The sequence below is a fragment of the Amborella trichopoda genome, chromosome 13, assembly GCF_054954075.1.
Source record: "Amborella trichopoda isolate Santa Cruz 75 chromosome 13, AtrichopodaSantaCruz75HAP2 v2.0, whole genome shotgun sequence".
NCBI lineage: Eukaryota > Viridiplantae > Streptophyta > Magnoliopsida > Amborellales > Amborellaceae > Amborella > Amborella trichopoda.
Window position 1 is genome coordinate 34,392,425 of NC_142348.1, and position 12,731 is coordinate 34,405,155.

The 12,731-nt window shown below is 35.9% G+C and overlaps 1 protein-coding gene across 2 annotated transcripts; it reads right to left on the reverse strand.

Moving 5' to 3' along the window:
• Positions 1-218: 218 nt before the first annotated feature.
• LOC18449003 (uncharacterized) lies at positions 219-1,544 on the reverse strand. Of its 2 annotated transcripts, none has more exons than XM_011630561.3 (2): positions 965-1,544; positions 219-495 (listed from the first exon to the last, which is right to left on the reverse strand). In XM_011630561.3, the coding sequence occupies exons 1-2, from the start codon at positions 1,416-1,418 to the stop codon at positions 434-436; spliced, it is 516 nt and encodes a 171-aa protein (XP_011628863.1). In that variant the 5' UTR covers positions 1,419-1,544; the 3' UTR covers positions 219-433. The 2 variants fall into 2 exon arrangements, with proteins under 2 accessions (XP_011628863.1, XP_088711801.1); XM_088855675.1 differs by having other exon boundaries at positions 926-1,544.
• Positions 1,545-12,731: the final 11,187 nt, after the last annotated feature.

Here is a 12,731-nt window from a genome sequence, read left to right on the forward strand (position 1 = left end):
AACCATTAAGAAGCTGCCAAAACGCCAAAAAAAAATAAATAAAAATAGGCAGGTTTAGAGAGAGAAACCTAGAGAACGTTTAGAGAGAGAACCTAGATAGAGAAACCTGAAAAGGAGACAGCCTTTTTGTGGCTCACATGATCTTCCGTGAGACAATGTACTGTACTCACCCACAGTTTCTTCAATACCCACCCAATTCAGAAGCAGTGCAGAGAGTATTTTGTTAAACTTAAAAGCAACACCTCTTTTTCATGCTCAAGAGACTTAACATAAAAGAAACCTCATTAATGCCATCCCATTTGCAGCGAAGCTCTAATCCCTATTTCATACACCAGTAAGATTCACCTTGAAACTCTAGTGATTAAGAGGTAACTAAGATTAGCATAAAAGTCTTGATTATTGTGCTCCTAGTTTTGAAGTGTAACGACCCAAATCAGCCCGCCTTGATACTAGTATACTCCTCCTGATTTTTGTCAATCTTACCCAACAAATCATCTGCAAAGAAGATAAATTTGCATCAAAATCAGAGCAGTTATGGTACAGGTAATAGATCAAAAAAACCCATGCAGGTTTAAAGGAACAAAAGCAAGAAACCCAAATAAGAAACTGGGAAATCAAGAACAACTTCATTAATAGATTCCATAAAACAAAAGGAATATATATCAAAGGAAATATTTCAAAAAAATATATATTTGGGTGTATATGTTATTTCATTAAGAAAAACAGAGCAAGTTCGATCATCTAAACTGAAGGGAAAAAATAAAGAAACGAGGTGAGTCATCCGATTCTGAATTTAGGAACCCAGTTTAGGGTTTTAAACAAGAATATGAAACCCCATCACATAAACCTCCCCATCACATAAACCCTAAAACCACAAACTCTCCATCAAAGAACAAGATAGCACCATGATTACACCCTAAAATACCTCTAAAACAGGGGAAAAACTAGAGAGAGAAAACGGAACTTGATATGAGCCTCAACGATTGCTTGACCTCTGGCCTACAATCCGGAGGGTCCTCGAAGAGAGAGAACGAGAGCTGCTTATGAACCACCCCAATATCAAAGAGAATAACACCAGAATCGGGGTTTCTAACCTTGATACCCTTGACAGGAAGCCACAGAAAGAGCTCTTCTTGAGAGAAACCTGCAACTCCAGTAAGCTCGCCATAGCTGAGGTTCCCCCGAACTACTCGATCATAATAAACCATCCCGTCGAATTTGGCGTAACAGGGTTGATCAAGATGAACTTCGAGGCGTCCATCGTCTTCAAGAGAGTACGATTTCACGTCTTTGGGCAAAAGACCAGCAGGTAAACCCTTGCTCTGCAGCAATTCATGGACTGAATCTGCTTTGACAGGGTTTAGAGAGAGAAAGAAGAGGGAGAATATAATCAAGAGAGAGAACGAGGATTTAGCCATGGATGAGAGGAAGACGGGAGTTTGGGGGGGAGATTTTCGAAAGAGAGAGAGGAAAGAGGGGGTTTAGTTTTTGAGAGAGAAGGAAAAAGAGGAGGTTTTGTTTAGATGCATATCTTTTTCTGCATGCAGCAGAAAGAGGGGGTGGAAAATGGGTTGGTTTTTAATTTTGAGAAAGGAATCATGTCAGGTGTTTGGAAACTCAGGAGGCGGAGGAAATTCCGAGGAATAGAGAAGACGGCAGTGTGTTTCATGATGCACGATAAACTCATCGTTACTTCTCCAAGAATTTTTTTTTTTTTTTATTTAATGAAGTTCGGGAATAAAGGGTGGGAGCCTGGTAGGGGCTAGGTTGGGCTAAAAAACATGAAGATTTAAATAAATAAATAAATAAAAATAAAATAAAAAGAGCAGGCCTGATCATGGCCGAATGAGCTGGCAATGGTCCCAGGCCAGGACGTCCAAGCCCTACTTTTTTTTTAGGGCCCCGCTGATGGGGCTGCCTTGGTCGCCCATATTGCCAACCCTATGTTTGGATTTACAATCATAAGTTCTTCTTCTTTTTCTTTTATTAAAGTCCAAACTGGAAACTATAAGTTTCAATGGATACTTGGTTTTGACTATAGGGCAAGCTTTTTATGCTTTTCCTACAGCATAAAATTTAAGTGTTTCTTTTTATCCAACCGTCCATTCTGAATTGAGGGTTAAGATTGCCCCAATCACAATGTCACATCTTTACGCAATTTTATTTTTAATTATTTTTTATATACTATTTTTATATCAAATTTTGGAAGTCCAATCCTCTATTAAACTCGCACTAGTGAAAAATATAAAAAAAAATATTTTCAATAAAATAAAATGACCAAAATACCTGTGAAAGTTTCAAAAGGCATTTTGGTTATTATATTTTATCGAAAATTTATTTTTAATATTTTTAATAGGTGCGCCCCAAGGAAAATATTGTACGTGCCAAATTTCATATTCATACAATTTGTATAAAAAAAATAAAAAATAAAATACTTTGAGAAGTCGGATCTAAGATCAAACGGTGAGTGACTCTCTTGATCAAAATTTGATGGCTGAATGGTAGGAGAAACATAGATCTTCTATGCTATAGGAGAAGTATAAAAACCTTTCTCATGTCTCTATATCTCTCTATAACTTAAGTTTTGATGAACAACGGTTTTGTCTCTGTATATCTTTCTTTCGATCTCCAAAGTTCAAAAAAAAAGCTTTACGTAATTTTGATGGAATTATTTCTCTTGCTTTCAATATCTTCTGTTTTAATCTCCAAAGTTCAAAATAAAAGCTTAATTTAATGGAATTGTTATTTCTCTCTATCTCAATATCGTACTCTAAATAGGGTGCCTTCAATGAAATGCAAAGAGGAAGACTACCCATTTCCACTTTCTTTTTTCAAATTCCAAACTGAAAAGTTTAATGCATTTTTGTTTAGGGATTGTATACAATGAGACCATTTACCTTTGGTCACAATTACTTACGAGCATACAATGCGAAATTTGATAGAATTTCATAGCTTGAATGTGTCACAAAGTTCGAAAAAAAAATTTTTGAAGTTTGAACTTAGTCAATGAAATGATTACAGTTATTAATATGACCACTTTATATCAAAGATAAATAGTTTCATCCGGTATATTTCTTTATAGACAGTAATTTCTCCATACGGATCTATCTCTTACTACGTTTTCCATTTGTTCCATGATTTTCCCGCATTCAAATTAAACGTTGTTCTTGTGTAAGGTCATGCTCTCTCTCTCTTCGTTTTGACTTTATATTGGGCTTTATCTAGCATTTTAACTTTTTGATTTCTTGAAACGTCACTCATGTAAAACTTTTGACCTTGCGTAAGGTCATGCTCTCTCTCTCTCTTCGTTTTGAGTTTATAGTGGCTTTATCTAGCATTTTAACTTTTTGATTTCTTGAAACGTCACTCATGTAAAATTTTTGAAAGCTTCTCTTTTCATTTGATCACTTTTTTCATTTCCATTCTCTTATGTAAACTCTGGTGGTTATTCTTTTATATCAGTGTTCGAAACAAACGGATCGGGCCGACTAGTCGGTCCTGGCCAGATTTGATTAGTCGGTCATGGCCTAATCCGATCTGATTAGTTGGCCCGATCTGATTAGTCTGACCAATTCCGACTAGATCGTTGATTAGTGCCCGAATTTTTTTTAAAAGAAAAAATGCAATTTTGGTAAAAATCCCAAAAATATCCCAAAAAATTGTAAAAAATGTTCAAAATTTACATGTTTTTTTTGTATTGGCACATAAGGAAAGCAAAAAAAAAAATATTATAAGCATAACTGGGTTTCAGAGAAAATGATTAGGCACCTGAAGCAATACTTTTTCAGTGATCAATATATAATAAATATGTAATATGTAATCAATATATATTATATAATATAAATTACATCAATAAAATAAAAATAAATATAATATATAATATAATATGATAAAATAATATAAAATATTATAATATTTCAACTCAAGACCATGTTTGTTTTTTTGGGTATTTTAGAATTCAATTAAAAATATAGGAAAAATATAAAAATGTTTGTCTCATTATGACAATTTTGATAAATTTCCATCTCTCTCATATCTGTATATATGTGTATGCCTATGTGCCCCTCGGGGGATTGGTTATGTAGGTATTAGATTAAAGATCAAATCAGATGAACAATGCTCAAATTTTTATCCCCCCGAGTGGAGGGAATTACAGGCTTGGCACCCTCTTGCGCCGACCAACTATAGTGCGCCTGAGTCAACTCGCCCAAGGCAGCAAACCCTATAGTTAGCAAATAAAAAAATTATAATAATATATAAAGTTTTAACTAAAGAAATAGAAGAATAGGGAAAAGAAAAAAAATAAAAAATATATAAAAAATGTTAAAATGACAGATTTGTAGACTCTGCAGTATGACAATGCACCTATTAGTTGATTTTTAGAACAAATCGCTTATTAGTGCACCAATTGGCCGATTAGTGCACTGAAAATAATTCATGCATACATGACCATAGAATCGGGCCAAAACAGGATTGGCCGCTGACCAATCCCAAGTTAGTCAGCTGATTTTTAAAAAATCGTGTATTTTTTTTTTGGGACCTGTTCATGGGATAATATGAATTAAACCTAGACATCACATTATCGCTCCCCCACTCTAACACTCAAGCCTAGGATCTATTCCCTTTTCTAAAGTTATACTAGTAGAATTTTTTAACAAGCTAAAACAGGGAGCTTGACCACTACTAAAGCACTAGCATTCATTAATGATATCGGTTTTGTTTTCCATTCTAATCCTTAGTCCACTGGCGGGGGAAAGTGGGAGTTGTGAATCGTATGACAGATTGTTAAGGTGCACCATTGTTAGGGTACTCTGGACCTGCCAAAAACTGGAACTTGACAACGTTCAGCATTTGTTAGAGATACTAGGGTAATTAGTTCCTTAGTGATGGATAGGGCTTCCACCGGGTCAATTCGAGGCCTAGAAAAGCCCAAAAAACTATTTGGCCTGGCCAAAAATTTACAAGTGAGGAGGCCGGCAGGGCTCGAAATGATCTATTGGGCTGGGCCGTGGCCAGCCCAATTAGAAGCATTTTTACTTTTTTTACGGGGGGTCAAATACAAAATGGGATCATGTTTGTCTCAAATTACGGGCGGCACCCCCCTTCGCGGTGTTTTTTTTCCCAAGTTACCCCCTTGTCCGGTAATACGAACACTGGACCGGTAGATTTTATACCGTGCAAAGCAAAACAGTTGTCTAGTATTTGAAATACGGACATCTATGTGCTATCCCTAAAACTAGCAAGCCATCTCTCTCGCTCTCTCTTTCTCTCTCTCTCTCTTTCTCTCTCTCTCTCTCTCTCTCTCTCTCTCCAGATGACCAGTGGGGCAAATCATAGTTACCGCGAGCACCACCTCCAGATCTGGAATCTTGCTCCAGCTTTCCGAAGCCGGGATCTCGCCCAGAACCCGTTCCCATCTTTTTGGGATCTCGCTCCAATTTTTAGGATTCTCGATCCTATTCACAACGGATCCCTCTACTTCAAGGATCTCGCTCCCATTCACAATAGAGATCGCTTCCTCTACTTCATGGATCTCTCTTTCATTTACAACGGAGCTCGCTTCTGCTAATTCACGAATCTCGATCTCATTCACAATAGAGTTCTCTCCCTCTACTTAACGAATCTCGCTCCCCTTGTCTCACGGAAAGCGTTCCGTAACATTGTAGATGTGGTTCCCGAACAAATTAGATCCCCGCTCTCAGAATTTTAAGATCACCATCCCGACATTCTCGAAACTAGATCCTAACAAGGCTGTGACCCCGATCCTAAAATCTATGGAGCTCGCTCATGAGGAAAGTGGATCCGATCCCGAAAGTATAACGTTCTCGATTTATGAAATTTGGGATTGCAACCCCTAGGAACTCAGATGTTCACTCTATGTCTATTTATTTATTTACTGTAGTCGATGCTTTATACCTGCAATGGGCATTTAATTGTGCCTATAGTAATTCCAAAAAAAAAGGCTTAATTTTGTATAGGGTGTGATTTCTATAAGGTTACAACCATAAACAATCCAATTAAGGCACACCTCTAAATTTTATCATAATATGGAATTTTGTGTAAGTTTTTTTCAAGATTATCTAAAATTTATTTTCATTTCCAATTATAAAATTTTAAACTCCAAAAATGGTTAAAATCAAGTAAATCTATAAACCTATAAAAATCTTGAACATGGACAGTCTAGATAATGTGTTGCAAGACGCAAAATTCTTCGTACAATTGAGGGTGTTACTAGATTCATTAAATATTTTCCCAAAGACTCAGAAATAGAGAGTGAACAAGACAAAGCTAAAAAAGACTAAGATATAGAGAGTGAAGAAGACAAGACTTAGATAGACTAAGTGTTAGTTTATGTACCCAAACTTGCAATATTCTCATGTGCCAAGAAAAAATGATTAAGATAGAAGGTAAGAACCGTTTGGAAGGATAACCTCATAAAGATTTATAGTTCATTAAAAAAGGTGTGAGGTTTGTATAAGGTGTCAACCTTATACTATTGACGTAAGGTGTGCCTCAAAACTATGGCCAAAATGTAGTTTCGGTGCCACAAAGCCTTGTAATATTATAAAAATCTATTTTAGCCTTCAATTATGAAATTTAAAGTTCTAGAAATAGTGATGATCGAGCAAATTTATAAACACTTTAAAATCTTGAAAATGGATGGTCCAGATAATGCATTAGAAGATGAACTATTTTTAAGACTTCTCAATCTCTTCTTTTTTCATGTCTATGAATCTCGAGGTCGAGATGATGGATTTGAGAGTTTTTTAGCACAGGAAGAACCTTCACTAGTGGGTTTCATAGGTGCACCTTAACCCTACAATATAAGGTTTTAGAGAGAGAGAGAGAGCTGGAATTCTGAATGGATTTTAGAGAGGCAATATGAGACTAAATGTAAAAAAACAAAGGAGTTGCACAAATGGTAAGCAGATGATGAGAGAGACGGAGAGATCCAAATGGTGTCAGCTTGAGAGAGATCCAAATGGTGTGAGAGAGATACAAATGGTGTCTGCTTGTCTAGCAATATGAGACCAAACGTAAAAATTGGAAGAGCAGCACAAATAGTAAGCAGAATATAATGATGAGAGAGATCCAAATGGTGTCAGCTGTAAAACCATTTGCGTATATCAAAAGTTTTAGAAGAAACTAAAGTTCTCATGAACTCACTCTTAGAGAGAGAATGGGGGAGAGAGGCAACAGCTAGAGAGAGAGGATCCCTATATTTGACTAGCAAACTTACAAAAACCAAGTACCTACGATGATCATAGAGACCATCTTAGGCCCAAAATTACTAATTATCACACAATTTTGTAAAAGAACTGACCCAATCCTTTCAATGATTCCCCATTAATCCATTACAAGTCGTAGAAATACTGCACTCATAAATTTCAGGTTAATTTGCTTCGACAAATTCATCAAAATCGCAACAAAAATCGCCAAGAAAATGGCAGGACTGACACCCTAGATCCTTAGAATTGTAGGAATGAACATGATTCCAGCACTGATTGCACTTGAGCGATTGAAAATGTCGCCTGAAAATGAAGCTTCAATGAAGTTTTGGGAGTTTTCTGTTGATTTTAGAAGGGGTGCCTCGTTTTCTTGCCTCCTCGTCAAGATTTTGGGCCATAGAACACAGTCGGTGTTGTCTTTGTCGGAGTTTCTCTTTCTAAAACTGATAGTTTTTTGTTTTGGTGGGTTTTTTAGAAGGGCAACTTTCTATGCTTCCCCTACAATATAAAACTTATATACTTCCTCTTATCCAACTATCCATTCAGAATCGAGGGCTAAGATTGCCCCAATCACAATGTCACGTCAGTACACTATTTTAATTTTAATTCATTTCTATAAACTATTTTGACACCTAATTTTGGACATCCAATCCTTTATTAAACTCGCACTAGAAAACAATATAAAAAAAATATTTTCAATAAAATAAAATGATCAAAATACCCTTGAAAGATTCAAGGGGTATTTTGATCATCATATTTTATCAAAAAATTATTTTTAATATTTTTTATAGGTGCGCCCCAATGAGAAGATGACACGTACCAAATTCATATTCATACAATTTGTATAAAAAAAACTAAAAATAAAATAATTTGGGACGTCAGATCTAAGATCAAACAGTGAGTGGCTCTCTTGATCAGAATCAGACGGCTAGATGGTAAGGGAAGCATAGATCTTCTATGATGTGGGGGAAATATAGAAACCTTTCTCTTTTCAAAAAACCAAATTTGTCGATAAATAGAGAGAGCGAGAGATTCGAGGGGATGTAAACATAAAACCAAAGACAAGGATGGAAGTAGAGGAAGTTTAGAAAGGAAAGGGTTTAGCAAGAGATAAGGCAGGCTACTATCCGGTAAAAAACGTATGGGCCTCCTCCAAGAGAAAGCTTCTCTATATGGGTTTACCAAGTAATTACTGCCATCCCATTTTCTCGAGATGTGGATCCTACAGTCATGAGGTGGGGTCTCATACACTTGGGTAGGAGAGGGTCTCATAGGATCATTTCTCATTAAAAATAGTTTGCAAAAAAAAATAAACAAACACAAAAACAAAAGCAACTCATTGTGTCAACAAAATGAATTAGTATCAATCAATAGATCACCTCAACAAATATAATCTCCAAGGCATAAAGAGAGAGAGAGAGAGAGAGAGAGAGAGAGAGAGAGATTGAACCCAATAATCAAGATTAAGAAGAATTGAAATAAGGTGAAAAATCCAAACTAGTAAACATATATGTATCAAAATGCTCAGTGCAGAATTCATATATGTATCAAAATGTTAAGTGCAGAATTCATATATGTATCAAAATGTTCAGTACATAATGTTTGGACTAAACATATATAAGAAAAAAAAAAGGTTTGATACTAATCATCCAAATTAAACATATATGTATATAAAGTTCAATGCATAATTTTTGGACCACTATAAAATGGTCCCCAAAATACGAAGTTCATACATGGCACGATTTGAAATTGTCAAATAAAACCACAGAAAGATTGAAAGGCCATCGCAACCCACCAAGCACCAAAAAATGGAATAAGAACTCCACACATTCATCACATCAAGGGTGGACAAGTGAGATTCTAGAAGAAGCAAGATGTGGGGTTTGGAAGCCCTCAATAATCATATCAAAGCGCTCTTCTTCGTAGAATTCCCAAGACCCCTGATGTTTTAGGAGCGATCATCAATACATGTGAAATTCTGTCCCACCCTTGGTGACCTCAGAGGGGCTAGCAGATAGCGGGTCATACGGGAATTCCGCAAGTAATCTTTGGAACTCTCTCCTTCAAGGTATCCTTCTTCTGGGTGCCTGGTTCCAATTCAAGTCTACGACTGGAATATCTTCCTCCACCACAACAATCTGCCCCGTATAGTCCACTTTCATGGCTTTAAGCATTTTATCATTCTTCCCCATGACCTCCATCCTCTTATACAGCTTTTGGGACTAGTTACGAGACCTAAGAGAGAGGTCTTCTTCTTCAGAAGAGGATTCACCAATATGGGAGAGATGCCAAGGGAGGAGGCCAACACGAGACCTAAGAGAAGATGTTCTGGAGTAGCGGCTTGGGATGACATCTTCATAGATAGATGGCCCCAAGTAACCTGTAATTCCCATTCATATAAGGTCTTCCCCACAGTTCCAAGAGGCAATGCCTGGAGAGGTAGAGCTTCTTGAAGCAAAATTTCTTGCTTCTGAACATCTCATATTGTAACCCTTTGAGTAGCCATATCCTTCAAGCAAGAAGACACATACCAAGTTAGCCAAGCAGGTCGCATGAATCTTTTTGTTTCCTATAATGAAATCTAATAATAAGTTTACAATATATTATCACAAATGTATTACCCAAGTGTAAAAATGTAAATACACACACAAGATATTCCGGTGTTGCAGAAACATTACATTAGTCTATGCTTATTACAAAAAAATTTAAGCACTTATGCACTCCAGTTTCGAGTTTTACAACACTTCAAGATACTGCTAATCACAATTAGAAACAATAGAAAAGAAATTGATCCACCAAATTTTACGTGTCCATTTAAAAATTCATACCTTACAACAAATGAAATACCCCAGTGTAAATACACACTCTAGATATTTAGGTGATGCAGAAACATTACATTAGTCTATGCTTATTACAAAAAAATATAAGCACACATATGTTTACACATTCTAGTTTCGAGTTTTACAACACTTCAAGATACTACTAATCACAATTAGAAACAGTAGAAACAAAATTGATCCATCAACTTTTACATGCCCATTTAAAACTCATACCTTACAACAAATGAAATAACCTAGTGTAAATACGCACTCTACATATTTAGGTGTTGTAGAAAAATTATATTAGTCTATGCTTATTACTAAAGCACACATATATGTTTACATATTCCAGTTTCAAGTTTTACAACACTTTAAGATACTGCTAATCACAATTAGAAACAATGGAAAAGAAATTGATCCACCAACTTTTACATATCCATTTAAAAATTCACACCTTACCACAAATGTATTACCCCAGTGTAAATACGTAATCTAAGTATTCGGGTGTTGCAGAAAAATTACATTAGCCTATGCTTACTACTAAAATATATAAGCACACATATATGTTTACGCACTCCAGTTTCAAGTTTTACAACACTTCATGATACTGCTAATCACAATTAGAAACAATAGAAAAGAACTTGATCCACCAACGTTTACATGTCCATCTAAACATTCATCTGTAAAAGGCAAGATGTCACATGAGAGCGAGGCCAATACATATAGGTTTTGTCATCTTAATGAAAATAACATATTTACTATCAAAAAAATAATTTTCTCAAAAAACATTATTTTATTAAGAAAAATAGAAAAATACTCTCCACATTCATAAAAAATGATAATTTTAGGGAAAATTACAAAAAACCCCTCAAAGTATACTATCTATGCAGTTTACCCCCCAACTAACCTTTCCTCTCGCTTTTTTCCCCACAATCACTTTTCCTCGCAAAAACCCCCCAAGGTAAAAAGTTGTTATTTTTTGGATGGAAATGCCCTTCCCTACCAAAAAAAAAGTCAATTAATGGTCCCAAGTAGCTTATTGCCGAAGTGACCAATTCAACCGCCGGAGCAATGTGGCTTCAGAAGGTGTACTGCCAGAGCGCGTATTTGTACTGCTTTAGCGCTTGTCTTTATTGCCGGAGCGACCTATTCAACCATTGGAGCATTGTGGCACCAGAATGTGTACTATCGGAGAGCGTCTTTGTACTGTCGGAGAGTGCGTCCTCATTGCCGGAGCGACCTATTCAACCGCTGAAGCACTATGGCTCCAAAAGGTGTACTGCCGGAGCGAGTCCTTGCATTGCTAGAGCTCGTGTCTTCATTGCCGGAGCACGTGTCTTCATTGCCGGAGTATTTAAATGGATTGCCAGAGCACATGGGGAGAGAATCATGCGTAAAAACCATGAGGAGAGAGAGGGGGGTAGTTTAGTCTTTTTTTTCTTTTGTTTTGGTTTTTGCGAGGAAAGATAGTTATGGGGAAAAAAGTGAGAGAAAAGAGTAGCTGGGGGGTAAGTTGCATAGATAGTATACTTGAGGGGGTCTTCGTAATTTTTTCATAATTTTATTAAGCAAAATAATTTTTTTTGAAAATTTGATTTCTCAGAAACTTCTAAAATCGAGCAACATTTCAAGCAAGAAACAACCAATACACAAGCCCAGTAAAATTTCTGTTTTTTGGTTCTCCACAATTGAAAATTAGAGATCTTGGCAGCTTCCAAATATTGTCATTTTTTAACTTGCATTCTGTCAGGCTCCACCTAATTTGCATTACAACTGAGGATAATTTTTTTTTTTCGGGCACAATGGGCTTGAGCAAAAACACTTACCATATTTTTAAGAAATTATATTTTTATTAAACAAAATAATTTTTTTTTGAAAACTTTATTTCTTACAAACTTCTAAATTAAGCAATATTTCAAGCAAGAAACGACCCTCAATATTTGGATAATCGAATAAATCAATACACAAGCCCTGTAAAGGACTCGATCATCCTTTCAAATACACAAAAAAACAAAAAAATTATTCAATGGAAAAAATCCTGAAAAAATTCATATATGCGATATCGAGCAAGAAAAAATTTCATATAAAAAAATTTACTTAATAATAAATAACCGTACCTATTTTATGTGACAGACAAAGCCTTGATGATCAAAATACACAAATCAATTTAAACAACGACCAAATAATCAATGCCAATTTTATATTTTTTAATCGAGTAGTAGCTTTTCAGCCCAAAATCAACCCCCAATAATTTGGTTTTCGAACAAATTGAAAGAAGCATATGGTAGATAATTCGATTAGGATTAAAAACCATCAAAGTTCATCAAAAACCATTGGCTATTGAGGACGATATAGATGAAACGACGGAAATTTCAAAAGGCATGAAAATCTGCCTTTTCAAATCACAACCGGTACGCCGGTTAGGAATCAAGCCGCAATTTCAATTAACGTCGGTCTGCTTAGCAACAAAATCGGCCGGTTTGACAAAAACACATCCGGTTCGACCCCTAAACTACAGGTTTTGGGCCCAAAAGGGAACTTTGGTGAAAATTTACACACGCCACATGAAAGGTAACTTTTCTAATTCAGCCTAACTCACCTAATCTCGCAACCTCTATATGCTCTTAGCTTGAAATCATATCTTTCAAAAAGATATTAGAAATGGTAAAATATGTTAAAGTTC